The sequence below is a fragment of the Phytophthora cinnamomi genome, assembly GCF_018691715.1.
Source record: "Phytophthora cinnamomi strain GKB4 chromosome Unknown Contig40, whole genome shotgun sequence".
Taxonomy (NCBI): domain Eukaryota; phylum Oomycota; class Peronosporomycetes; order Peronosporales; family Peronosporaceae; genus Phytophthora; species Phytophthora cinnamomi.
This window is the reverse complement of record NW_027150973.1, coordinates 730,550-753,573: the sequence shown is the minus strand read 5'-3', so window position 1 is coordinate 753,573 and position 23,024 is coordinate 730,550. Positions and strand designations below refer to the sequence as shown.

The 23,024-nt window shown below is 54.5% G+C and overlaps 9 protein-coding genes across 9 annotated transcripts; 6 read left to right on the top strand and 3 right to left on the bottom strand.

The window, feature by feature from the left end:
- Positions 1-109: 109 nt before the first annotated feature.
- On the top strand, positions 110-718 carry IUM83_15071 (26S proteasome non-ATPase regulatory subunit 12; the record flags this gene model as incomplete). Its single annotated transcript, XM_067939857.1, has 3 exons — positions 110-278; positions 348-466; positions 557-718. The coding sequence occupies 3 exons, from the start codon at positions 110-112 to the stop codon at positions 716-718; spliced, it is 450 nt and encodes a 149-aa protein (XP_067791270.1).
- A 4,906-nt stretch (positions 719-5,624) lies between these two features.
- Positions 5,625-6,149, bottom strand: IUM83_15070 (glycoside hydrolase family 17-like protein; the record flags this gene model as incomplete). The annotated part of the gene is made up of 2 exons (XM_067939856.1): positions 5,625-5,901; positions 5,965-6,149. 2 exons carry the CDS (start codon positions 6,147-6,149, stop codon positions 5,625-5,627), a joined length of 462 nt encoding a protein of 153 aa, XP_067791360.1.
- A 1,465-nt stretch (positions 6,150-7,614) lies between these two features.
- Positions 7,615-8,256, top strand: IUM83_15069 (DIS3-like exonuclease 2; the record flags this gene model as incomplete). The annotated part of the gene is made up of 1 exon (XM_067939855.1): positions 7,615-8,256. One exon carries the CDS (start codon positions 7,615-7,617, stop codon positions 8,254-8,256), a length of 642 nt encoding a protein of 213 aa, XP_067791391.1.
- Positions 8,257-9,175: 919 nt separating this feature from the next.
- Positions 9,176-10,853, top strand: IUM83_15068 (DIS3-like exonuclease 2; the record flags this gene model as incomplete). Its single annotated transcript, XM_067939854.1, has 4 exons — positions 9,176-9,309; positions 9,392-9,554; positions 9,622-10,497; positions 10,584-10,853. The coding sequence occupies 4 exons, from the start codon at positions 9,176-9,178 to the stop codon at positions 10,851-10,853; spliced, it is 1,443 nt and encodes a 480-aa protein (XP_067791352.1).
- A 587-nt stretch (positions 10,854-11,440) lies between these two features.
- Positions 11,441-12,896, bottom strand: IUM83_15067 (Transcription initiation factor IIF subunit alpha; the record flags this gene model as incomplete). The annotated part of the gene is made up of 3 exons (XM_067939853.1): positions 11,441-11,706; positions 11,757-12,267; positions 12,315-12,896. The coding sequence occupies 3 exons, from the start codon at positions 12,894-12,896 to the stop codon at positions 11,441-11,443; spliced, it is 1,359 nt and encodes a 452-aa protein (XP_067791283.1).
- Positions 12,897-14,073: 1,177 nt separating this feature from the next.
- Positions 14,074-15,707, top strand: IUM83_15066 (putative rhamnogalacturonase; the record flags this gene model as incomplete). Its single annotated transcript, XM_067939852.1, has 2 exons — positions 14,074-15,093; positions 15,162-15,707. 2 exons carry the CDS (start codon positions 14,074-14,076, stop codon positions 15,705-15,707), a joined length of 1,566 nt encoding a protein of 521 aa, XP_067791350.1.
- Positions 15,708-16,854: 1,147 nt separating this feature from the next.
- On the top strand, positions 16,855-18,640 carry IUM83_15065 (Polysaccharide lyase; the record flags this gene model as incomplete). The annotated part of the gene is made up of 2 exons (XM_067939851.1): positions 16,855-17,198; positions 17,290-18,640. 2 exons carry the CDS (start codon positions 16,855-16,857, stop codon positions 18,638-18,640), a joined length of 1,695 nt encoding a protein of 564 aa, XP_067791317.1.
- Positions 18,641-18,813: 173 nt separating this feature from the next.
- Positions 18,814-19,824, bottom strand: IUM83_15064 (uncharacterized protein; the record flags this gene model as incomplete). Its single annotated transcript, XM_067939850.1, has 2 exons — positions 18,814-19,114; positions 19,436-19,824. The coding sequence occupies 2 exons, from the start codon at positions 19,822-19,824 to the stop codon at positions 18,814-18,816; spliced, it is 690 nt and encodes a 229-aa protein (XP_067791351.1).
- Positions 19,825-21,521: 1,697 nt separating this feature from the next.
- On the top strand, positions 21,522-23,006 carry IUM83_15063 (Polysaccharide lyase; the record flags this gene model as incomplete). Its single annotated transcript, XM_067939849.1, has 1 exon — positions 21,522-23,006. The coding sequence occupies one exon, from the start codon at positions 21,522-21,524 to the stop codon at positions 23,004-23,006; it is 1,485 nt and encodes a 494-aa protein (XP_067791306.1).
- Between the last annotated feature and the right edge of the window lie 18 nt (positions 23,007-23,024).

Below are 23,024 nucleotides of genomic sequence, written 5' to 3'. Positions count from 1 at the left end.
AACCTGCAGAGCGACCTGCTGCACAAGCGTAGCGAGAAGCTCGCGGAAGGTGCCGACTTCGCCGCCGGTATCCAAGAAGTTCACCGCAAAGGAGATCATTGCCTTCCCCATGGGCAAGACGCCGTGCTCAAGCAGCACCCATCTTCAACCACCGAGCGCGGCGCCAGTGGTGGAAGACCCTGCAACCGCGTCGTCGAGCACAACATCCGTGTCGTCGCGGGCACTACGACCGCATCCGTCTGCCCCATCTGGCCAGCATGATCGGACTCTCGGAGGACGTACGTTTGTGATGATGATGTGCTGTTTTGTGTTGGTGAAACTAACTGTGCTTGTGCCTTCGACGACAGCTGACGAGCAGTATCTCGACGCTGGTGAGCGACGGATCCATCTTTGCCAGATCGACCGCCCTGCCAAGCTCGTGTCATTCCACAGACCGCTATCGCCCGAAAGAGCAGCTTTCCAGCTGGTCGGTATCCTCATCCGCAAACAGTTAGCTGCTGTCCTCCGGCAGAAATCGGTGACGATTCTAACCTGGATCTCTTTGTTACACTTGCAGCGGATATTTCTCCAGTTGCTGCGCCTGGTGGAACCACGTGCCCACTTAGTGAACAAGGAGAACATGATCCACAAGATCCTAAGCTCGCTGGCAGGAACAGCCCGCGTGCCAGTCTGCAACGAGCAGCACTGCACCGGCAAACATTGTCCGGCAAAATTCTAAAACTGAAAGAAAAAAAAAGAATGCAGCGGCAGCGCAAGCAAACTGCTCGTTGGCTCGTGCAGCACTCCTGCTCCGCGCATATATTCTCGTCATCGTCGCCCTGGCATCTTGAAAAAATCCCATCACTACTCCCCATGGCACATCTTACAGCAGGCTGTCTTCGTCGGCGTCGTCGAACTGTCCTGCCTCCGCCGAAACCATTCTGTGGCGGCGACACCTGGAGCATCGAGTCCGGAAGAAGTGCGCGGCCAGTTGCGCCGCGCGCGCATCCGCCACCTCGTCCTCGTCACAGATCCAGCCGTCGTCGTCCTCGTCGTCATCGTCCGGAGTTCATCTCGGCCGACTTGCAATTGCGTCGAACACCTCCTGCACTGCTTCAGCACGCGCATATATCAGAGCACACGACACTCCAGCGCAGCACCCAGCAACCACAGGTACAGCAACAGCAGCAGCAGCAGCACGCACGCGTCTTGTCGTCGGCAAGCGCAGAAGCGCACTTCCGACTACGTCCTCGTGGCTGATCTGGCAGTACGCAGAAGGGCTTCGGGAAGGCCGCGGGATCGCGCGGATGGCGTGCAGCGTCCGCAGGCTCATGTCCCGCGTAGCCCACGCGCCGATGGCGCCCAGCCACGAACGCGGCTCGTGGTCACCGGGCAGCGTGCCGGCCGCCCCCGCTTGTGCGGCAGCGCGTGCGCCTCCCGTCGTCCTCCTCGCCCACGTCGCGCTGGCCGCCGCGCGTGGAGCTCCGTTGCAGAGCTGGCCAGCAGGAACTCCTCGTCGTAGCCGGCGCCGTGCGCAGCAACGGCGCGCCGTCACTTATGGAGTCGGCCGCCGTGAGCACGTTCATGGCAATAATGCTAATTGCTTCAAAATGTGTTAATTTAAAACGTTATTATTGGGTTTTAATTTGGCGACCGAACAGGATGCAACCCAGTAGAGTAGACTCTTGCTGGCGAGTACTGCTCGCATCTATTCTTCAACAATAGGAAATAGGTAGTTTTGTTGTTGCTTCCGCTGACCCTAATCCGGATCTGGTACAATGGTAGGGCGAACTGCATTGCAGTAGTAAAAAAATGAGTTCGCCTTCACTTTTTATCAGTCACATCAGGAAACTGCGGGAAACTGACGCACTGTATTACTAGGTAAGACTGGACATGTGCATGGGTCTGCACGAGACTATGTCAATAAGTTGGCTCGCACGGACCGGCGATAAACCAAAATTGTCCGGGTTATTCGTCACATAATTTTATTCTTTACCCAAATCGTTGCACTTTTTCCAGAAACCTGGAGTCGCTCGTTTGATCCAGAAATATTGGCAATCTGAGATTGACCTCAAAGTCCCTATGTTGTACAATTTCGTGCTACCAACAAGCAGCCAATGTTTAGTTCAATCCACTCGTTTTTTACTTGATCATGATATGCATCCTCTTATTTTTCATTTTATTTTCCGCGGATAATGCCGTTCACAGCGCTGGTCACACTCTAGTTCACATTTATCACGCTTCTCTACCCTCCGTACCTGGAGGTGGAATACAATACAATATCCGTTTACAGAGCTACACCTACAGTTTACCTGACACTCCCCAGATTGAGTTCATGCTGCGTACGTGAGCTTACCTACGTTGGACATCTTTACCGATTCTTTCGACAAAACATCCACAGCCTCGATAGAAAGTATCGCCGCCAAATGTTGAGTCGTACCACGTGTTCTCTGTTGGAGTAGTGGACTTCACAAGGAGGTGGGACAAGGACAATGAAGTCATCGACGTAGCCCGAATGTAGGAGCTTGGGCGTGGAGAGAAGACGGTAGAAACGTGAATTTGTCTTGCAATCGCAGACGCGACAGGTGCATGCCATTGCGACGGATGTGATGGTTCCAAGTTGAAGTTAGACGACTTTTCTGTCATTTGGATACCTCGTCGAAGCGGCGCCGGTCTTGGCGACGCCCTCGACCTGCTCTTGAGGTAGCAGGCGGTGCGGCCGGAAGTTGTCGCTGACGACATTATAGATCCTTGCCAGCCCTTACGTCCGCGCTTTTCGCAGCACGCGTCGGGTTACCAAGCCGTAGACGCTTGAACAGGTCGTTGCCGTAGAGATACGTTTGTGAACTGCCCGAGCATGGCCGGTTTGCTGATGCACTGGTGGTACCATGGGTTCCACGGTTGGCAATGCAGACCCGACTCGCAGCACTGAACACCTTCGTGGTCGCTCCGCAGTTGTCTCCCTTAATCGCGCAGGTCGAGCCAGATCCGCTGACGACAACGCCGATGGCGATGATGACGAAGAAGAAGACGCTGATGAAGAGATAGACGAGGGAAGAAAGGAGGACGAAGGCCGATGAATCTGCTGAAGAGGTCGACGCGATGTCGGATCAAATCTTGTTCCTCTCTGACAGCGGGTAGCCCGCCTTGGCCCGTCAATGGTTGTACGTGTACAAACCAAAGTGTCTCTCTCCAGCTCTACGTCCACCGATGTATCGTCTGGTCGGCGGTCAGACGTATCGAACCAGGGCAGGCGAGTCTTCATTGCCCGTAGAGCGCGAATTGGCCACCGCCTTGAGTAGTGGGTAAGATTCGTTCGAAATCGCGGTGATAGCATAGAAGTTCTCCCCTCCCGTTTCCGGTAGGCAGGATCTGCGGGCGGGAATTTTGCCGTCACAGCACCCACAAGTTCTCAGATAGCCGTTGGTTTAGCCGCGTCGTATCCATCGGTAAAGAACGAGTAGATCTTTACACCGAATGTCACAGGTGGGCGGAGATTCGCAGTCTCGGCGTCGTAGCTCGAGTCTAGGTACTCCGTGATTCGCTGGACAGTGCCGGGCTACCGCATTGGCCTTGGACCCCAGACGTGTCTTGATCGTGGCCACAATATGAAGGATCGTGAGCGTCCACGGTATCAGTGCAAGTTTCATTGCCCGCAAGATGGCTTTAACCGTGCTGGGGTTCTTTTCCACGGCTGCGACGGCGGCAGTCGATCTCCGCTTGTTGCCATGGTTGCGTCGTCATGAACACACCCAGGTGAAGAGAAACGTTGTGCTGGCTAGCAATGTCAGCGACTGGGTACCGTAATACTAGGTGCGAGCGTGCGTGAAATGCGAGAGATGTACTGCATGTCGACGGCAATGGATGCCGAAAGGTTGTCTGTAGTTGAAAGGCTCGTTGCCGAGCGGGTACTCGAAGTGCATAGAGCTGTACGTCACCGCCAAGTTGGCCAGGGACGTGTCGATCGGTGCGCCATGACGGTCGTCTAGTAATAAATAGACGGAAGCAGCTGCAGCCGCGAGTGCGCGGATAATAGATGTCATCTCGACCTCGCGCTGCTCACAGTGATGGGTTAGCGAGCTGGCAAAATGGAAAGTGGAAATGTGAATAGAGAGGAGCGCATGTCGCTCGGCTTTATTAGATCAAAACACACAAGGGAATCCTCGTCAATAACTGAAGACCATTGTGCTTGTGTCTGCGTGATACAACTTCACTTCGCGGTTCGGTTGGATAGGAGGGGCGCATACAACACACTTGAAGGCAAGCTGAATACATGACTCGAGACCGGACCAGCGAATCCAACGACAAGCAAAACCAGTTTGGTCGCAGAGACTGCAAACCGAACATTGAAACACAAATCACGAATCGGACCTGAACTCGTCAGATCTGCGTCGTTGCAGCGAGCACGTTGAGCAATTGCACTCGCATAGAGCACTGCAAGTTATGTAAGTAACTTGCGACCTCGACACAGCAACCTGCGCCTGAACTCCATTGCATTTCATCGGTACAGTCAGGTTCAGACGTTCATTTCGATCGTCTCTGGAACCCTTTACAACCAATGGTTTTCAAATTGCGTCGACCACGCCCTCCTCCGTGTAATGAAATCCTATCCAGAAACGTACGTGCAGCAGAGTACAAGTTAGTTTGCGTATCTTCCATCGGTTGTATTGCAGCTTCACGCAGAGCCCTTCGACTTGGGCGGCAATACCTTCAGACTGTGGCCAGGCTACAACGTCCCTATCCTGAAGTTCAGGCGAAAAAAATAACTGAGATCTTGGTGATCGCCAAAGGAAACGGGTCTCCAGGTTTGCCACAAAGGCATTTCGTACGAATATCATCTCGCCATTGGTGACCTACGTCTTTTAATAGCGAGCACTCGTAAAGTGCCGTCAATTCGGTCTTACGCAAAATTGGCAGGTCATGTCATGATCGCCGCGCTTAACAGCTATCATGCGTTGCTACGGTGGGCTCCGACGTGGCGGTTGCAGTAGGGCGGCCGTGGTCACCACCAGGGGTAACAATGGTTGCGGCAGGAGCGCTAGTACTCGTGGTGACAGTCGTGGCCGAAGAAGAAATCGTCGCTGCCTTAGTTGAAGTGGAGCGCCGTAGTCACGATGCTTGCTGAGCCTGAAGACTGGGTTGCCGTTGTGGAAATGACGCTGCCGTAACGGTACTTGATGCCGAGGACTGGAGTTTGCGTTTGGGTTGACTGGGTCTGGGTCGAGTCGAGGTTTGAACCTGAGGTCTGGGTCTGGGTCAGTCGACTAGATGTCGTCAGAAGTTGACGTGGCGGTGGATTGAGCTTGAGCTGGATGCGACAGCACTCGCGCCATTCAGAGCCGTCAGGTAATCCTCGCTCTTCAATGACTGTCGTACGTGCTTAGATGCCAAAGTGCCTCTCGAGCTCCACGTCCACAGATGTATCGTCGAACGACGGTCGAAGAAAGTCAGACAGAACTTCAAGACGTCTCCGCACCCGTGGGGACCCACGGTAACAGCCTCAAAGTATTGGATCGACGAGTCGAGCGACGGAGTCACACGATCGGGCGACAGTGTTGACGGATCTCCAGCCGTGGGAACCCCGTCTCGCACAGAAGCATCTGCGAGACCGAGTACTTGGCCGCAATGGCGATCCCCAGACCGAGTCAGCAGCGCGTCGCTCGAGTCGTAACTGTCGTCGAAGAACGGGTAGATGTTGACTCCGAGGATGTCGGACTTTCGGACAACTGGTTGATCTGGTCGTCATAGTCCGTGTCGAGGTACTCGGTCGGGCAACTGCACTGTGCCGAACAGGATGCCGTCGGCATCGTCACCGAGGTCTCCTTGATGGAAGTGGCGATGGCGACGATCTCCGAGGCTGTGGTGCCAGTGTACAAGTTCTCGTTGCCGATCAGGATGGCCTTGACCGAGCCGGGAGTAGTCCTGCACTGCAGCCACCGCACTGTCGATCTGGTCCTGCTGCCACGACTCGTCGGTCATGCGAACGCCAGATGCAACTTGATACCGTGCGCGGCAGCATACTGCGCCACACCCACGCCGTAGAACTGCGAAGACGTTCGACCGTGCGTGAAGATATGCGATGAGCTCCATATCAGCATCAATAGCCTCTCCTCCAGCGCGGTGGTGTCGAGGGTGTCGCTGTCGGTGAGCGGGTACGCCGTGGAGTGCATGTGGCGCTGTAGGTGGTGGCCATGTACGCAGCTGCGTTGGTAGATGTGAGGTTGCGCAGAAAGCCATTGCGGTTGTCTGGCAGATGGCACTGACGCTGCCAGGCGAAATGGCCAGCATCACCCGTTGTTGACAGCAAACATTGTCAAGGTCGTGGGTGTTTGAGGGGCGAATTGCTGACGAAGGCGCGAGTTGATGTGAGCCTCGTGGCCTCCCGGTTCGACTGGAGAAAGCGGATCTTCGAGCTCATCAGATGTGTCAAACCTCCTACAACCGACCTGCACAATGCGCACGCACGGCATGGTACACGGAAGCCGTTGCCCCGTCAGCACCAGCCAGTTTCTCGTCTCGTAGCCGGTGCCCTGCACGATATGAGCCGATCCTGCCCTGGTCATGCCCGACGGATCATTTCAGTGGTAGGCCCAGGCACAGGACTGGTTCCGAATGCTCCGGAGTCGTCACGTCGACCGACGGTCAGTGCTGAGCGCGGGGTGCCTGTCACGAGTAGCACTCGCACCGTTGCCTTAACAACTGGTCGCTTGTGGGCAGATTGAGTCCGACGTGCGCGCGTGACGTGGAGGCCGGGACTGTGCTAACATCTGCCGCCTGCAGCACTCTGCGCGCTGGGCACTGGACGGACTCATTCGATGGCACTGTGAAAGCGATGGCGAACCTCGCTTGCGAGCGTATCGGCTTCATACCGCCATCCGCTGTCTTTTCGAGTCGATGCGAGTTAAAGCAGGGGACAACGAGCAGGTGAAGTCGAGACAAGAGAGAAATACTCGCTAGTATTTCTCGCCGAGTCAGATCAGCGATATTTGACGAGGTGTTTAAGGCATCAAACTGCCTTGGATTCGAAGCCCAATGCATGCTGGTCTTGCTTCAAAGTTCGGATCCCGAACGTTGAGTGCTCGTCTTTACTCGATGGATTTCGACACGAGAGTCCCCGACAGTCGGGCTGCTTTGATGTACCGGACTGCCAGCCCGCAGCCTGTTCGCATTCACGAAAACGCCACTCACCCGGTGGATTGCATTCCTAACCAGCAAGCAGACAGGCAGTTGATCTCATTTCGAAAGTCTCTTCTGGTCGAAACCGCGTTCCTAAGTTCTATAGTATCACTTCGCAGGCAACGAGGACAGTGAGGCCTTGAAGTTCATGAAGTCCTGATGAATCAGAATTAGTGTTACCAGTTCCCTCCCACACTATGGTAGGTTTTTCTTCTTGAAAATACTAGTTAACCTAGGGGTTAGCAGTCGATACTTTGTTCGCAGATATTCAAGTCGACAAAGTCGACTTTGGCCTTGTGTTTTTTCGAGCAGCTACCAAGTGCTGCTTAACCGGTACACTCCTGGTACCAAACCGGTACACCACATGTTAGTGTAACCACTATGTACCGTGAGTGTTGGTGTTTTTTGTAGCCAAGAAGAGGCGAGATCATCCCCATAATCCAAGTATCCATCTCGAAGATGGCGCAGCGCGGTGGTCGACAGCGCGTGAAGCTGTCGTGGCAGGAAGCGCTGGGGCCTCAAGCTCCGGCGCCCAGCCAGGACAAGAAGCCCAAGGCCAAGGCCAAGCCCAAGCGCAAGAAGCGGCACCCGAACGACGTGCGCACGGAGCAGGACATGGACGCCATCGCCGGCTTCGACGACAGCTCCGGCGACGAGCTGGACGCCGAGGTCGACACGTTCGGCGGCGCGGGCTTCGTGCTGGTGGACCTGGAGAGCGAAATGGAGGAGCTTGTGGCCACGGAGGAGGGGGCTTCGCCAGCGTGCGCGTGGGCCCCAAGCACAAGAAAAGCAATAACAATAACAGTAATTCTGATAAGAAGAAGAAAAGAACGAGAAGAGGACGGAGCAGGAGGTGAAGGCTGTCGCATCCAAGAAGGAGAAGAAGAAGGAGAAAAGATGAGGCAAGCGCTCAAGCTGCTGGAGGTGTTGGAGGAGGAGGAGAAGAAAGAAGAAGAGGAGGTTGTGGTTGTTGTCGAACAGAGCAAGAAGCAGAAGAAGAAGAGTAAAAGGATAAGAAGAACCAGCAAGTTACTACTGGTGCTGCTACCCGAAGAAGAAAGCAGGGAAGAATGCCAAGAAGGAGGAGAAGACGGACGCTAAGTATGCTCTAAATGTGGTGATGCCGAGGGTGATGGAGTGAATGAGGCCCCGAAACGGAAAGAGAAAAAAAAAGAAGGGTAAACAGAACCAAGCGGCAGAATTGGAGGAGAAGGACGCCGCACCGCCCTCGAAAAGCGAGGCGGACAGGAACTCAAGAAATCGTCCAAGAAGGATGCGCGTGAGAATGGACCGGTTACTTACTCGGAGTACCTGGACCGCGACGTAGTAATTCGAGGACTGGAGATGGGGTCTTCTTCAAGGCAAGCTGCGAGTGAACGCGATGTATCGCATGGATGGATATATCAGGGTGGATGGTTTGTCGATGGACGTACTTGTAAAGGGCATGCAGGACCGCAACCGTGCCCTTGACGGTGATCTTGTCGCCGTCCGCTTGCATCCAGAATCGGAATGGAAACCCATGAATGAAGAGAGAACGAAAAAACGAACTGTTGGTTCTGCAGCATCGAAGCCCATTTCTTCGACCGCAGGCGTCAATCAAACTGCGCTGCATTCGTTGTGGCTTCCGAGTGTGCAGACCGACCAATGCTTCTTCAAGCGTTCTCCCGATGAAGAGAATTCTGTGGATATGTTGAAGCAGTCGATGGCTCGTCTCAACGAACGCATTAAAGAGTCTCGCTGCCGCCCGACGGCAACTGTTGTCTTCATTCTGGCCCAAGGCAATGCGAACGGCTTCATTGGGTCCTTAGAGCCCAAGACAAGAGTGAAAGACTTGAATTCGTCGCTTTCAAACAACGATAATTACGCGTTTTTCAACGCCGACGACCTCCGCCTACCTCGACGCATTCGTATTCCCCGGCTACAGCTCCCAGACGAATTCATTAGCCGCCCGTTGCTTTACTCCAAGACGATGCTGTGCTTTTGCCGGATTAAAACATGGTCAACCAGGCACCAGAGTCCGATGGGCGAGTTCGTGAAGACTGTGGGCGAGTACACAGGAATCGAAACTGGAATCTCGGCCATTTTGTCTAAGCACGGGTTACAGTCACACACACTCGATTTCGACAGCTCCATTCTGGACGAACTGGACGAAAAGTACGGCACCAGCGGAGAGAAGTGGGAAGTCCCCGAAGACGAACTTCAGAAACGGAGACTTTCGCCAGACACAAATCTTCAGCATCGACCCGTACAACGCCCGCGACTTGGACGACGCGCTGCACATTCGCGCCCTCAACGATGCTCGCACGAAATTCGAGATCGGCGTCCACATCGCCGACGTGACCCACTTCATGGAGCATAACTCGTTGTTGGACCGCGAGGCCCGTTCACGTGCGACGAGTGTACCTAGCCAACCGCGTGCTGCCGATGCTGCCTCGGATTTTGTGCGAAAAGTTGTGTTCGTTACAGCCACAGGTGGATCGCTTGGCGTTCTCGGTTGTGTGGCAGATGAACGTTGATGGCACTCTGGTCGATGGGGTGGAGCCGTGGTTCGGGAAGTCGCTCATCCGTTCGTGCTGCAAGCTGGACTACGGCTCGGCGCAGAAGATGCTGGACGGTGTCATCTCCGCTGACAACGTGGCCGAGTGGGAAGAGGACCGACGTCCAATCCCCGGCGAGAACCCCGACATCACCAACGCGACGGTGATACAAAGCGTGAAGGACTTGTGGAGTATTGGCGAGAATCGGCGGGCGATGCGATTCGAGACTGGTGCTGTGAGCTTGAACGACGTGAAGTTGGTGTTCTCGCTGGATGCGAAGGGCAACCCGACCCGATACGGCTCGTACGAACTGAAGGACAGCAACCGTTTGGTGGAGGAGTACATGTTGCTGGCGAACTACTTGGTGGCTCAGCAGTTGCTTCGCGCGCATGGCCCACTAGCGTTCCTACGTCACCACCCACCACCAGTGGCAAGGTCTATGGATCTAGCATTGGAACAATTGAGTAAGAGCGACATCAAGGTTGATGGTAGATCAACCAAACAACTTACCGAGTCGCTGGAGCGACTTCGACAGGATCGTGGTGAGACGACGTATGCCATTGCGCAGGCTTTGATCATCAAACCTATGAAGCCTGCCGAGTACATGGTTGCGGGAAATGGTGCGTCCTCGGAATCTTGGCGTCACTACGCCCTGAATATTCCATACTACACTCACTTCACGTCGCCTATTCGTCGGTATGCCGATGTTGTTGTGCATCGCTTGCTCCAAGAAAGTGTGGTGGGCGCCGATTCGCCAGCATCTGAGAATGAAGACTCGGATTCCAGGATTATGGAGTTTACCTCGGTTGCACAAAACTGTAACGATAAAAGATGACGTCCAAGAACGCGGAGAAAGAGTGCGACAAGGTGTTCTTGTGTGCATACGTGCAGAATCTTGGTGATGTTGAAGTAACTGGCGTCGTACTGAGCATGGGTCAGAAGAGCTTCACCATCTACATTTTGGAGCTTGGATTAGAGCAACGCCTCTTTTTGCAGGAACTGCATATGCGCGGTTCGTGGAATGAGAAGACATCGCAGCTTTCGATTAGACTACCAGTGACGCAGGTGAAGTTGGAAAAGGTGACCGTGATGAAAGATGAAGAGAATGATACCCAAGACACCACGGGCAAGAACACGAGGGCAAAACCCAGCCGGACATGATCAAGTTGTCCTTCATGAAGCAGCAATTGCGTATGTGCATGTCCACAACGAAGAAGATGCCGTTAGCTCTGACGTTCTCAGTCATTGGAGAAAAGAGCTAGCATTACCCATTCCACGTGTGATCGATGAATATGGTGCATGTAGTTAAAGAAAAAGAAAAAAATGTTGTAGTATTACGTCGCCAACATATCGGCAATCTCAAGCTGGACATCATGTACATGGTATCGCAAACAGAGACCCTTTCCTTTGTGCCCCAAGTCCAAGCAGAAATGGTCAACAGAGAAGTAGGCATACAGCGTCCTTATAGGCACTTGTAGACGTACCGTCATGCAGCAAAACAATCTGACGAAAACACGAGAGAAAGCGGCTTTCCAACATCATGTACTACGTACAGTACATGAATTTGCATTACTGAAGTAATACTGTAGTGCTTGCATAGAGTGAAAAATATATGTTGAGAAGTAACGAAAGCTGGTTTGTATGTCTGGGACGGAGATACTCCCTTGAATTTTTCTTGATATTTCTTGCAGCCCGGAGCCCGACCGCTACTCTCACCGTCATCGACTATATCAATGCAACCCGGGTGCTTAACGGAACTGTGACTTGAGCACCAGCAGGCGGCCGTCAATCGCATCCACTTCAACGTCGCAAATGGTGCGCAGGATGTCCTTGAGCAGCGCCTTGTCGTCATCCGTGACGATCAGTTTCTTCAGCTTCCTCAGCAGGTCGCGCGTGCGCATGCGTCCACCGTAACGGATTAGCTCCTGCTGCACGCCAGCCTCAGTCAGCTTGTTCGATGACGAAGGCGCGGACGGTTTTGAATCTTCGTCGGCGGCTCCTCCTTCGTGCGACCCTCTTCGGCGGGGCGCTTGCCATTGGCATTCTCAGCACCAGCCGCCGTACCCTTCGCCTTGCCGTTCGAGTCGGCAGCGGACGCGCCGTCCGCCGCGCCGTTGCCAGTCTTGGCGTCACCCGAGACACCGCTGTCGCCGGGCGCGACGCGCTCGCGGATGATGTTCCCGCCCAGGTCGCGCTTGATGATGACGTCCATGTCCTTGGCCGAGTAGTTCTCGTCCTCGTCGCCGTCGTCGTTGTCGTCCTTGTCCTTGTTGTTCTCCAGCATCTCTCCGTTCTGCGCGCGCTTGAGCAGGTCCTTCATGGCCTGCCCGGTCTCGGTGAGCTTGCCGGTGCCCTCGGGGTCCACCTCGAACTCGTCCTCGTCCGAGTCGGACTCGAGTCCCTGCGGGTCGTCGTTATGGATCTCCGCGTCGCTCTCGTCGTCGTCGAACTTCTCCTCGAAGTCTCCTCCGTCCTCCCCGGTGGCTCCTTCCCCGCGCGCCTTGGGGGCACGCACGACGCGCCGCGGGCGCGCCGCCTCGCTGACGCCGAAGATGTCGTCCCCCTCGGCCTTGGGCTTGGCGGCGGCCGAGGCCAGCGCGCCTGCACGCGCGGCGCGCTGACCGTGTCGCCGGCGGCGTCGGGCTTGTCCTCGCCCGCGAGCTTGTGCTTCATGAGCCAGCGCTCGACCGCGCGTTTCTTCTCGTTGTTCATCTCCTCGGCCTCCTCCAGCGTGAGCGTGCGGTAGCTCAGCGGCTTCTTGAAGCGGAACCACTGCTCCACGGGCATGACGCTGAACTCGTCGTTGTGGCGGTTCTTGACCAGCAGCATGTACGTGGACGCCTGGCCGCCCTCGAAGGTGCCGTTGAACTTGTTCTTGCCCTCGCTGTCCTCGATCACCCAGCCGGCCGTGCGCGTGTCCTTGCGGCGGCGGCGGCGGCGCTTGCGCAGCGCCGGGTTGTAGCCCACGGGCGCCTCGTCCTCCTTCTCCTCCTCCTCGTCCACGCGCTCGGGCTCGCGGTACATCATCACGGGCTGCGCGCAGCCGCTGAAGCGCGGCAGCTCCGGCACGTCGAAGCGCGCGATGTTGTAGCGCTTGATGGACGGCGTCGCGCGCAGCACCAGCGTCTCCGTGTCGGCGGACGCGCCCGCGGAGGAGGAGGAGGACGACGCCCCCGAGCGACCATTGCGCCCCGAACGACTCATTTTTGATACTGAAGGCGGAAACCTAATTTTGGTTTTGGACAAATGTAGTACTCAGAAACTTAGTTCACTACGCGATTACTTGTATATGAGAAGAAGTATGTGAAACAGTATCTTTCGAATTTGATTGAATCTATGGCCGTCTTCTTGTGTCCGCCTGTTTGCGCCAGTTTCTCTCAACCCGAAACGCAGACCACATTTGGCCACCTCAAAATTTAGAAGTTTGCTCTCCAAAAAATTGTGTTTACAGTGCAAACCCTAGTTTCTACATGTATACAGATCACTGATCCTAGTTTTGCCATAGGTTGATACTTTCGGCTGGTTGACTGTATCGCGGAGTTCCCGATTCTGGATTTTTTTTACCGAATAGTGCCCGAATCTGTCGTTTCCCGCGCACCTTTTCTTCGGAAGTAGTCCCGTGAAGACAAACATGCTCTCTGTTCCACTAGTAGGAGGCGATGTAGAGGTCGGCAGACACTTTACAGTTAGACACGTTCCGCCATGAAAAGGTGTGATGGCGCGAGTATATGTAGCAAACGACGCAGCGGAGCGAGTCACTTCATGTCGCCCTGACTTGGGGGCGACTTCGCGAGGAACAGCCGTTGATAGTGTACTGTATGACGTGAAAAGTTTCACTAAAAACATGGGAACTCCCACTCGTCAGCGATATGACAGCTAGAATGTAGGCGTTAACGATTTCAACGAGGAAGCCGCTGTTGCCGATAGCAGCAATAGCCATCGCTATCTATCAGCAACACATTTAATTTTAAATAGTTTCGTCTAGCATCCGAGCTGCGCCGAAGCGCTGGGCGATCACGCATCCTCGTGGCCCATCTTGCCAAGGTTTTCTCGGCAGCTGAAGGATGCAATCTCCATATGGGGTTTTTAATTCTGGATAGAGCGCATGTCGTGGCTACCACTTCAACAAGCCGTATCGAGTCGTCGGCTGGAGCTTCATGTGCTCGAAGCATTTATCCAACTCATTGGTGCGGAAAGGAGAACGTAAGATGTCAGCGCATCCTCCTTCTCACGCTGTTCGGATGCCGTTCACGAACACCGGATGGGGTCACCTACAGCCTTACCTCTCCAGCTAGATGGTCTAGCCTAGACCATAGAGCTCACTCGGCAATTCTCCGCGCTGTAGTCAAGTCCAGCAGAACCAGCCCTTCCAACCGGCACAATGATAGCTCGACTGCTTACTGCCACCCTAGCGTTCGCCTCCGTCCTTACAGCAGCACCGCCAACGGTCTCCGCTGCCACGGGTTTCGGATACACCACGGGTTCCGACAAGTACATCATCAGCACCGGCAAAGGTCTGACAGTCACCATGAAGCAATCTACCTGCGACATCACGTCCATCAAGTTCAACGGCAAGGAACTGCAGTACAAGTCCAAGGCCACCCACGTGAACTCTGGTCTGGGCAAAGTCACGTCGTCTGTCAAGACTCTCAGCGACTCCAAAAAGACAATTCGCGTTATCTGCAAGGCCACGGGTCTGGAGCAAACATACCTCTTCCGCCCCAATGAGAACGTCATCTACTTGGGCACGTATCACTCTAGCAACCTCGTGCTGCCGGAATTGCGGTTTCTCGCTCGGCTGGACAAGACCGTCGTAAATGCTGGTATCACGGAGGCCACGATCGAGTCGGGTATGACACCGATCGAGGCAGAGGACGTCGTCTCCAATAGCAAGGGGCTAACGCGGTCCAAGTTCTACTCTGGTGTTCCGTTCATCGATGACGCAGTTCATGGCGTGAAGAGCAGCGCTGCTGGAGTTTACTTCGTGATCTCGGATCTCGGGTACGAGACGTCCAGCGGTGGCCCCTTCTTCCGTGACATCAACAACAAGCTTGACGTCTCAAACGAGCTCACGTTCTACATGAATTCGGACCACACGCGCACGGAGGACTACCGCTACGGCTTCCACGGCCCTTACGCGCTTGCGTTTACGAACGGTGCTGCTCCATCGGCCTCGTCGTTGGACTTCAGCTTCTTCCAGAACCTGGGACTGACTGGGTTTGTTCCGTCCGCTAAGCGCGGAAAGATGTCGGGCACCATCACCGACGCGAAGGCTGTTTTGGGGAATTCGGATGTCGTCGTTGGCTTCTCCAACGCAGCAGCTCAGTACTGGGTGAAGGTTGCTGCTGGAAAGAAGACTTTCACCTCGCCGTCGATGAAAGCGGGCCGATACACAGCCACCGTCTACAAAAGCAGCTGGCTGTCGGCACGGCTTCAGTCCTCATTAATGCGGGATCCACGAAGACCCAGAACATTGCGGTGTCGTACAACATGACTTCAAAGCCCATTTGGCGCATTGGCGAGTGGGATGGGACGCCTGACGGCTTTCTGAACGCGGACAAGATCCACAAGATGCACCCGAGCGACTCTCGTATGTCAGCCTGGAAGGCGCTCACCTTTAAGGCGGGGACCGATGCCAACAGCGCGTTCCCTATGGCGCAGTTCCGCGGAGTGAATGACCCGATCACTATCAGCTTCAGTCTTACGGCAGCTCAGGCCAAGTCCTCCAGAACGTTGAAGATTGGCCTGACCCTAGCTCAAAGCAGCGCTCGCTCCAGTGTGACTGTAAACGGCAAGTGGATTGCACCGGTGCCCGCGTCTGTGGCTGTGAAGACGCGCGGTGTCACTCGAGGTGTGACTGTGGGCAACTACAGGCTGTACGAGTACACAATCCCGTCGTCCGCGCTAGTCACGGGCACCAACACGATCAAGCTCACTGTTGCTAGTGGTGCAAGTGACCCGGCCCAAAAGTTCCTGGCTGCTTCAGTCGTATTTGACGCTCTGGAACTGGTTTAGAGCATTGATCTCTCCTCGAAAACTAGATGCATGTAGAGTGCAGTTTCTGTAAGTCAAGCGTATTGTTTTATCCAATTTGTGTACATGCAAAAGAATTGATCGATCCATTCAACACAAGGAGCAGAATACCTGATTGACTATTACTATCCATATTAGTATATGTATGAACAGGTAGAGTTTACACGCAACGAAAACAGTCAGTACCTCTCAAAGTCCTGCACATTTTGCACCGCGATTGAGTCAGCACGGACTCGACAAGAAGGAACGTAGCGCATATGGGATCGAAGCATGCGCGCTGCGAACGAGCCGCTCTCTCGGAGAGGCTCCAAAGCATCCCACGAGCAGCAAAATCGATTTGAGCGCTCCCTATGAATTCGATTTGACAGGGAGCGCCAATCCGCTCCTGCACGCTCGTGTCGGACGCATTAGTAGGGAGAACAAGAGTTAAACTATGTGTTCGCTTGATCGGCGAGAGTTGAGAGTAGAGTTTTTCTTAGCTCTCTTGGGCCTCTGCTCGTGGGATGCTTGGAGTCTCGAGACGTAGACTTGTCGAAATGCTGGGCTACATGGTGTGTAAATTTCCTGCAGCTGTTGACGTGGCGTAGTCTCCTATGCCGTTGCAAAATATTAAATAACATCTCCTGTTCTAGCGCAGAGTAACGCATGGTTCTAATGGAGCCACACAATGGTGGCTGCTTGGCACGACATGAGCTAAACTCCGTGTTTCACTTTGGCAAAGTGGCACGCAACGTGACTTTGCAGTACCTTCAAGTATTTCGATCCGTCGTGTCTTTCACCCTTTTGGCGATCCCAGGATCCGCTGCCTCGACCAACAAAGTGTAAACACACGGCTAATTGCATCCGCCCCGCGACGCTACAACAACCTGTTTGTTGAAGTAATGACGTTACCCCCTCCTCTACAGTGCGGCCTTGCTGCCTGCCGAGCCTCGGCCCGAGGAGCATACGGAGCGCAAAGCTCACTTCAAGCTCTTCCATTGCGATTCCTCTCGGATTTTGCTGCTCGTGGACTACGAGTCGTAGACACCGCGGAGACCAGAGCTGACTCTTCGTTATGTGGCACCGAGTTCATGGCACTTCAGTATTCACCAACGAGTAGCCAAGCGCTTTCGGTCGGAACAAGTGCACCATGCTGTCTGGACGCTTATTCCGCGCCGCCTTGCTGTTGACCAGCGGTTTGCTGGCCGTGGTGCAGGCAAACACTAAACAATTGACGTCCAACCTGAACTTCCAGTCCGAGGAGGAGCGTGGGGCCACCTCGAGCTTCGGGTACAAGGCTAATGGCAAGTCGTGGGTGATCGACTCCGGCGCCGGTCTCACCGTCAAGGTGAGCCAGGGCTCGTGTGATATCACGTCGATGATCTGGAACAAGGCGGAACTGCAGATTAAACAGAAGATGACGCACATCAATTCCGGCCTGGGCAAGGTCACAAGCTCCATCCAGGAGCTGAAGGATAAGACCATCCAGATCTCGTGCAAGACCAAGGGGCTTGAGCACACCTACCTTTTCCGTCCGAACGAGAACGCCATCTACATGGGCACGCACCACACTACCGAGATGCAGCTCGGCGAGCTCCGCTTCCTTGGCGCGTCTGGCCCGCAAGCCGATGAACAACCCTATGGTCACGGCATCGAACATCGACGGAATGAAGCCAATTGAGGCCCACGATGTGTATGCCGACTCGAAGGGCGTGACGGCCTCCAAGTTCTACTCCGGCATTCCGTTCATCGATGACCGTGTCCACGGCGTGACTGGCGATGCTGGTGGTGTGTACTTCGTCATGTCTGACTACGCGTACGAGAAATCGGTCGGCGGGCCGTTCTTCCGTGACATTAACAACCAGTGCACGGAAGCCAACGAACTCACGTTCTACATGTTCTCGGACCACACGCGCACGGAGGACTACCGTTTCGGCTTTCACGGACCGTACGCGCTGGTGTTCACGGACGGAAAGACGCCTCCGACTGTCTCCGATGTCGACTTCGACTTCTTCCAGGACCTCACTCTCGCTGGTTTCGTCCCCGAGGCCGAGCGTGGGTCGTGGACCGGTTCCATCACCGACAAGAATGGCGTGCTGAGCAACTCGAGCGTCGTGGTGGGTTTCTCCAACGCCGAGGCTCAGTACTGGGTGAAGCTCAACTCGACCACGGGGTCTTTCACGTCACCCATGATGATCGCCGGCAGCTACAACGCCACCATCTACAAGAACCAGCTTCCAGTGAGCTCGGAGGCGGTCACCATCTCTGGCGCCTCTGGCTCGACTCCGGCCAGCACGAAGGCGGCGCCAGAGACTCAGACGTCCCACACGCCCACGCCCACCCACGCTTCGTACCAGGGTCAGTCGCGTAGAACTCAAAGCGTGCAAAATGCTCAGACCCTCACGGTGACGTACGAGCCTGCGGCGAAGCCCATTTGGCGCATTGGCAAGTGGGACGGCACCCCCGACGGCTTCCTCAACGCCGACAAGATCCACACCGCCCACCCGAGCGACTCGCGCATGGAGGCGTGGAAGCCGCTGAACTTCACCATCGGCACCGACAAGGACTCAATCTTCCCCATGGCGATGTTCCGCGCTGTGAACGACCCGATCACGATCAACTTCGAGCTCACGAAGCAGCAGGTCGGAGACCGTACTCTCAAGATCGGCGTCCCCCTCGCTCAGAACAGCGGCCGATGCCGTGTGACTGTGAACAAGTACAGTGCCAAGGTGCCTCTGAGTGCGGCCGTGAAGACGCGCGGAGTGACGCGTGGTGTCACCGTAGGCAAGTACATGTTTTACGACTACGCTATCCCGAAGTCGGCGCTGGTGGAGGGCAAGAACCAGGTCGTGCTCTCGATCGTTAGTGGCAACAAGGACACGCTGGGCAAGTGGCTGTCGGCCTCGGTCGTGTTTGACGCTCTCGAGCTTGTGTAGCGCGGTCAACCTTTATAATTTCAGCCTGGAACGAAAGCAGTTCTAAGCGAGTGATACACGAAATATATGGTCGTAGATTTTGGATAGCTGAAGTAATTTCGTGCGTCTTGGTGCACCGTCGTCCATAATGTCAGCTGGTGATCGTATCGGAGTGTCTTCATTATCGTCGACTATCACGACCACCAAAGCTCGATCTTCTTGGTTTTGCTGTTAACCTCCTCCATGAAGGCGTTCAGCGTTTTCTTGGTCTTGCTGTTGGCCGCCTCTATCTTGTCCATGCGGGTGTCCAACGTCTTCTTGGTCGCCTCTATCTTCTTGTCAGTGCGGGCGTTCAGCGTCGCGTTGTTCTCCTCCAGCATCTTGATCAAGACCGGACGCAACTTTGCGATGACAGTCTTCAGCGCTTTCTCGATTTTTTCTCGTTCGCGACATTGTTCGCTGTCCTCGCCAACTCCATCGCCAATACCTCCCGCTCTAGACCCCTCACACGCTGTTTCAGCATAGCAACTTTGTCCGTGGACTTGGACCTTTTCGTCGGAGGCTGTTCGGAGAAACGTTGAGGTTCACCTCCCCGTTCTCGCGACCCTCGTTTGCCACGGGGACTTCTTGGCGATCACTGTCGTCCTCCTTCTCCTCCTCCTCCAATGGAACGAACTCGGAGGACTCGTTCCCGTCGAAGGAGTCGACCCCGTCCGAGTCGGCATACAACCAATCTTGGACCACCGCCTTGGTCGACCGGCGACTTGGCACGCCTGTGTCGGATGCTTCAGCAAATGTAGTCTCGTCGTCCGGAACGTTCTTCCTTCGTCCTCGCCGTCCTGCACAACGATGTCCTTGGCTCGGATTCTGTTCCTTTCACGGAAGCTGTTCGCCCATCCCTTTCCGACGCCCGTTTCCTCCGTCGCCCCAAGAATCTCGTTCGCGATTTTCACCAAACTTCTGATGGACAGGATGGGGTGGCCTTCTCGGGCGAGCGCCGGCAGACTCTTGCTCGTCTTCTTCTCGATCCGGTCGATCAATTTCCTCTCCATGTCAGGGTGCCTGGCCCTGGCCGCTCTTCTGGTTGTCGGCGCCAGCTTGTCCACAGACTTGACTGTGGCCTTGGCCGCTGGCTTGACTGATTTGGCCGGTGCGGGCGTCTCGAGGATAGCTGCGATGTCTGCGGTGTCCAGCACCTTGCCCATCACTAACTTCCACCCACACCGCTAGCTTTGCCGTGCTTGGCGGTGGGGTAGTCTGAGCCATCGCGCGAAGAAGTTGCACGTCGGCTGGTGTTAGCGTGCTCATGACGATCTTCGTCAATCAAAACGGAAACTGGCGACATGCCCTTCCATTCTACTCGTACAAAAACCATTGAGTTTTTTTTAAAGTGAAAACCTTTCCAGACCGTAATTATTCATTAAAACATTACTTAAAAATAAAAATAAAATTAAAGTATTTGGTGAGTTCGAACATCGATACCAGCGAGGGTTCTGGAAAACCCGTGGGTAGGCAAAAAATAGTGGGTGGTTGGGTACCGAATTTCCTTTGTAATAGCCCCCCATCCTAGCAAAAGCAGATTGGCCAATAGCAACGGGAGCTCGTACGACTGGAATTATCCTTTGTATGAGTATATACTTTGCACAAGTGTAAAGGCAGTGACATCCTGCTTCGTAGTTATCTCAGAGTTATTTTATAATACTTGTTGCTTGGTAAAATATCAGCATATAAACGACCAAACTCCATAAAAAAAGCTTCGACGAGACGATGTAAGCACGACACCGATTACATGACTAGCAAACTTAGGACGAAATTCACCAAGTTCGAAGAAAAGCAATTCTAAATGCAAAACAAACAAACAAACCCGATCAAAGACCAAATACAGCACTATTGCAGGACTCGTCACCGAATCAAACCAAAATAGGAGGTCTGAACGGACACACTGTAGTTAAACGCACAAACATTACTGGATGTTAATAATTTAAGCACATTTTTTCAAAAATGATAACACACTGAACAGGCTGATAATCTTTAGGGATGTACCCTGAGCTCTAAAGTACGTGTAATACCGTATCGCCCCTGATCAATTCGTACTTAGGTTCGTAGGTATTTTTTTATTTGACGCGGTCTCATTTTTAAATGAGACCGCGTCATATGGTTCACATTTAATGAGAACCGTGACGACGCGTGGAGTGACACGTGGTGTCACTGTAGGCAAGTACATGTTTACGACTACATTATCCTGAAGTCGGCGCTGGTGGAGGGCAAGAACCAGGTCGTGCTCTCGATCGTTAGTGGCAACAAGGACACGCTGGGCAAGTGGCTGTCGGCCTCGGTCGTGTTTGACGCTCTCGAGCTTGTGTAGCGCGGTCAACCTTTATAATTTCAGCCTGGAACGAAAGCAGTTCTAAGCGAGTGATACACGAAATATATGGTCGTAGATTTTGGATAGCTGAAGTAATTTCGTGCGTCTTGGTGCACCGTCGTCCACAATGTCAGCTGGTGATCGTATCGGAGTGTCTTCATTATCGTCGACTATCACGACCACCAAAGCTCGATGGCATGGACCCCTTCGCTCCTCTACGACAAGGGGAGCAAATGCACCGCGGCTGGAATCGCCGCAGCAGTCTTCCGTCTGGGTTTCAGCTGGAGCGGGGCCTTCTTCATCACAACTGGACACCCCAGCACTTGAGCTGTGGAGGTATCACTTTCGCTTTTGAGCTTGAGGCAAGACCCTATCGACTGCAAATACTGCTCCACAATGCTAGCTGGACATTTGGCAAGCGCGATATTACTGTTTGCAAGCACCTTCGTGGCCACCGTAAACGCGGCATCGGATTTCGGCTATACATCGAGCAGCGGATCGTGGGTGATCACCTCGGGCGACGGACTCACGATCACCATGGACCAAGACACGTGCGACATCACCTCCATGCTTTTGAACGACTCGGAGCTGCAGTACTCCGCCAAGAACACGCACGTCAACTCAGGACTGGGTACTGTCACCAGTTCTCTCAAGAAACTGGACGACTCGACCATCCAAATCACCTGCAAGACCACGGGACTGGAGCAAACCTATCTCTTCCGCCCGAACGAAAATGCCATTTACATGGGCACATACCACACGACCGACTTGGACCTGGCTGAACTGCGTTTCCTCGCTCGTCTGGACCGCACTGTTGTGGACAACGCCATGCTTAACGCTTCCGACACCGTTGGAATGTCTGCTATAGAGGCATCGGATGTGTACGCCGACGATGACGGGGTAACGGCATCCAAGTTTTACTCCGGCATCCCGTTCATCGAGGATCGAGTGCACGGTGTCACGAGCGATGCCGGAGGAGTTTACTTTATCATGTCCGACTACGCTTACGAGAAGTCTGTAGGCGGACCCTTCTTCCGCGATATCAACAACAAGTTTGATGTCGCCAACGAGCTGACGTTCTACATGTTCTCAGACCACACGCGTACGGAGGACTACCGCTACGGCTTTCACGGTCCGTACGCCCTGGTGTTCACGGATGGAAACACGCCATCCACGTCGGACGTCGACTTTGACTTTTTCCAAGACTTGGACATCACCGGGTTCACCACGGAGACGGAGCGCGGCACTGTGACGGGCACCATCACTGATAGCAGCAATGTGCTCGGGAGCTCTGACGTCGTTGTCGCTTTCTCTAATGATGACGCGCAGTACTGGGTGTCGGTGGCCTCGAACGCCTCAACGTTCACCTCGCCGCTCATGCGACCTGGCACCTACAACGCCACCATTTACAAGAAGCAGCTCGCTGTGAGCTCTGACTCGGTGGTGGTCACGCAAGGGTCTGCCACAAAGCAGACCCTCGAGGTGACCTATGAACTCGAATCGAGTCCCGTTTGGCGTATCGGTGAATGGGATGGCACGCCCGACGGCTTTCTTAACGCTGCCAACATCCACAAAATGCACCCGAGCGACTCACGATTGGACACCTGGGTGGAGTCTCTCACCTTCACGCCTGGCACTGACGACGACAGCACCTTCCCGATGGCGATGTTCCGTGCTGTTAACGACCCGATCACTCTCAGCTTCACGCTGACCAGTGCCCAAGCAGCTGAGGCTCGCACGCTTAAGATCGGCTTGACCCTTGCTCAAAGCAGTGGCCGCTGCAGCGTCACAGTGAATAGCGACTGGACGGCGAAGGTGCCGGCGTCCGTGGCAGTCTCGACGCGCGGCGTCACTCGTGGCGTCACGTTGGGCAACTACAAGCTCTACGAGTACACCATCCCAACCTCTGCTCTCGTAGCGGGCGCCAACAAGATCGAGCTGTCGATTGCCAGCGGCTCGACCGACCCCAGCGAGGAATGGCTATCTGCCTCTGTGGTGTTCGACGCCCTCGAACTCGTGTAAGCCCAGGGACTGGAATGG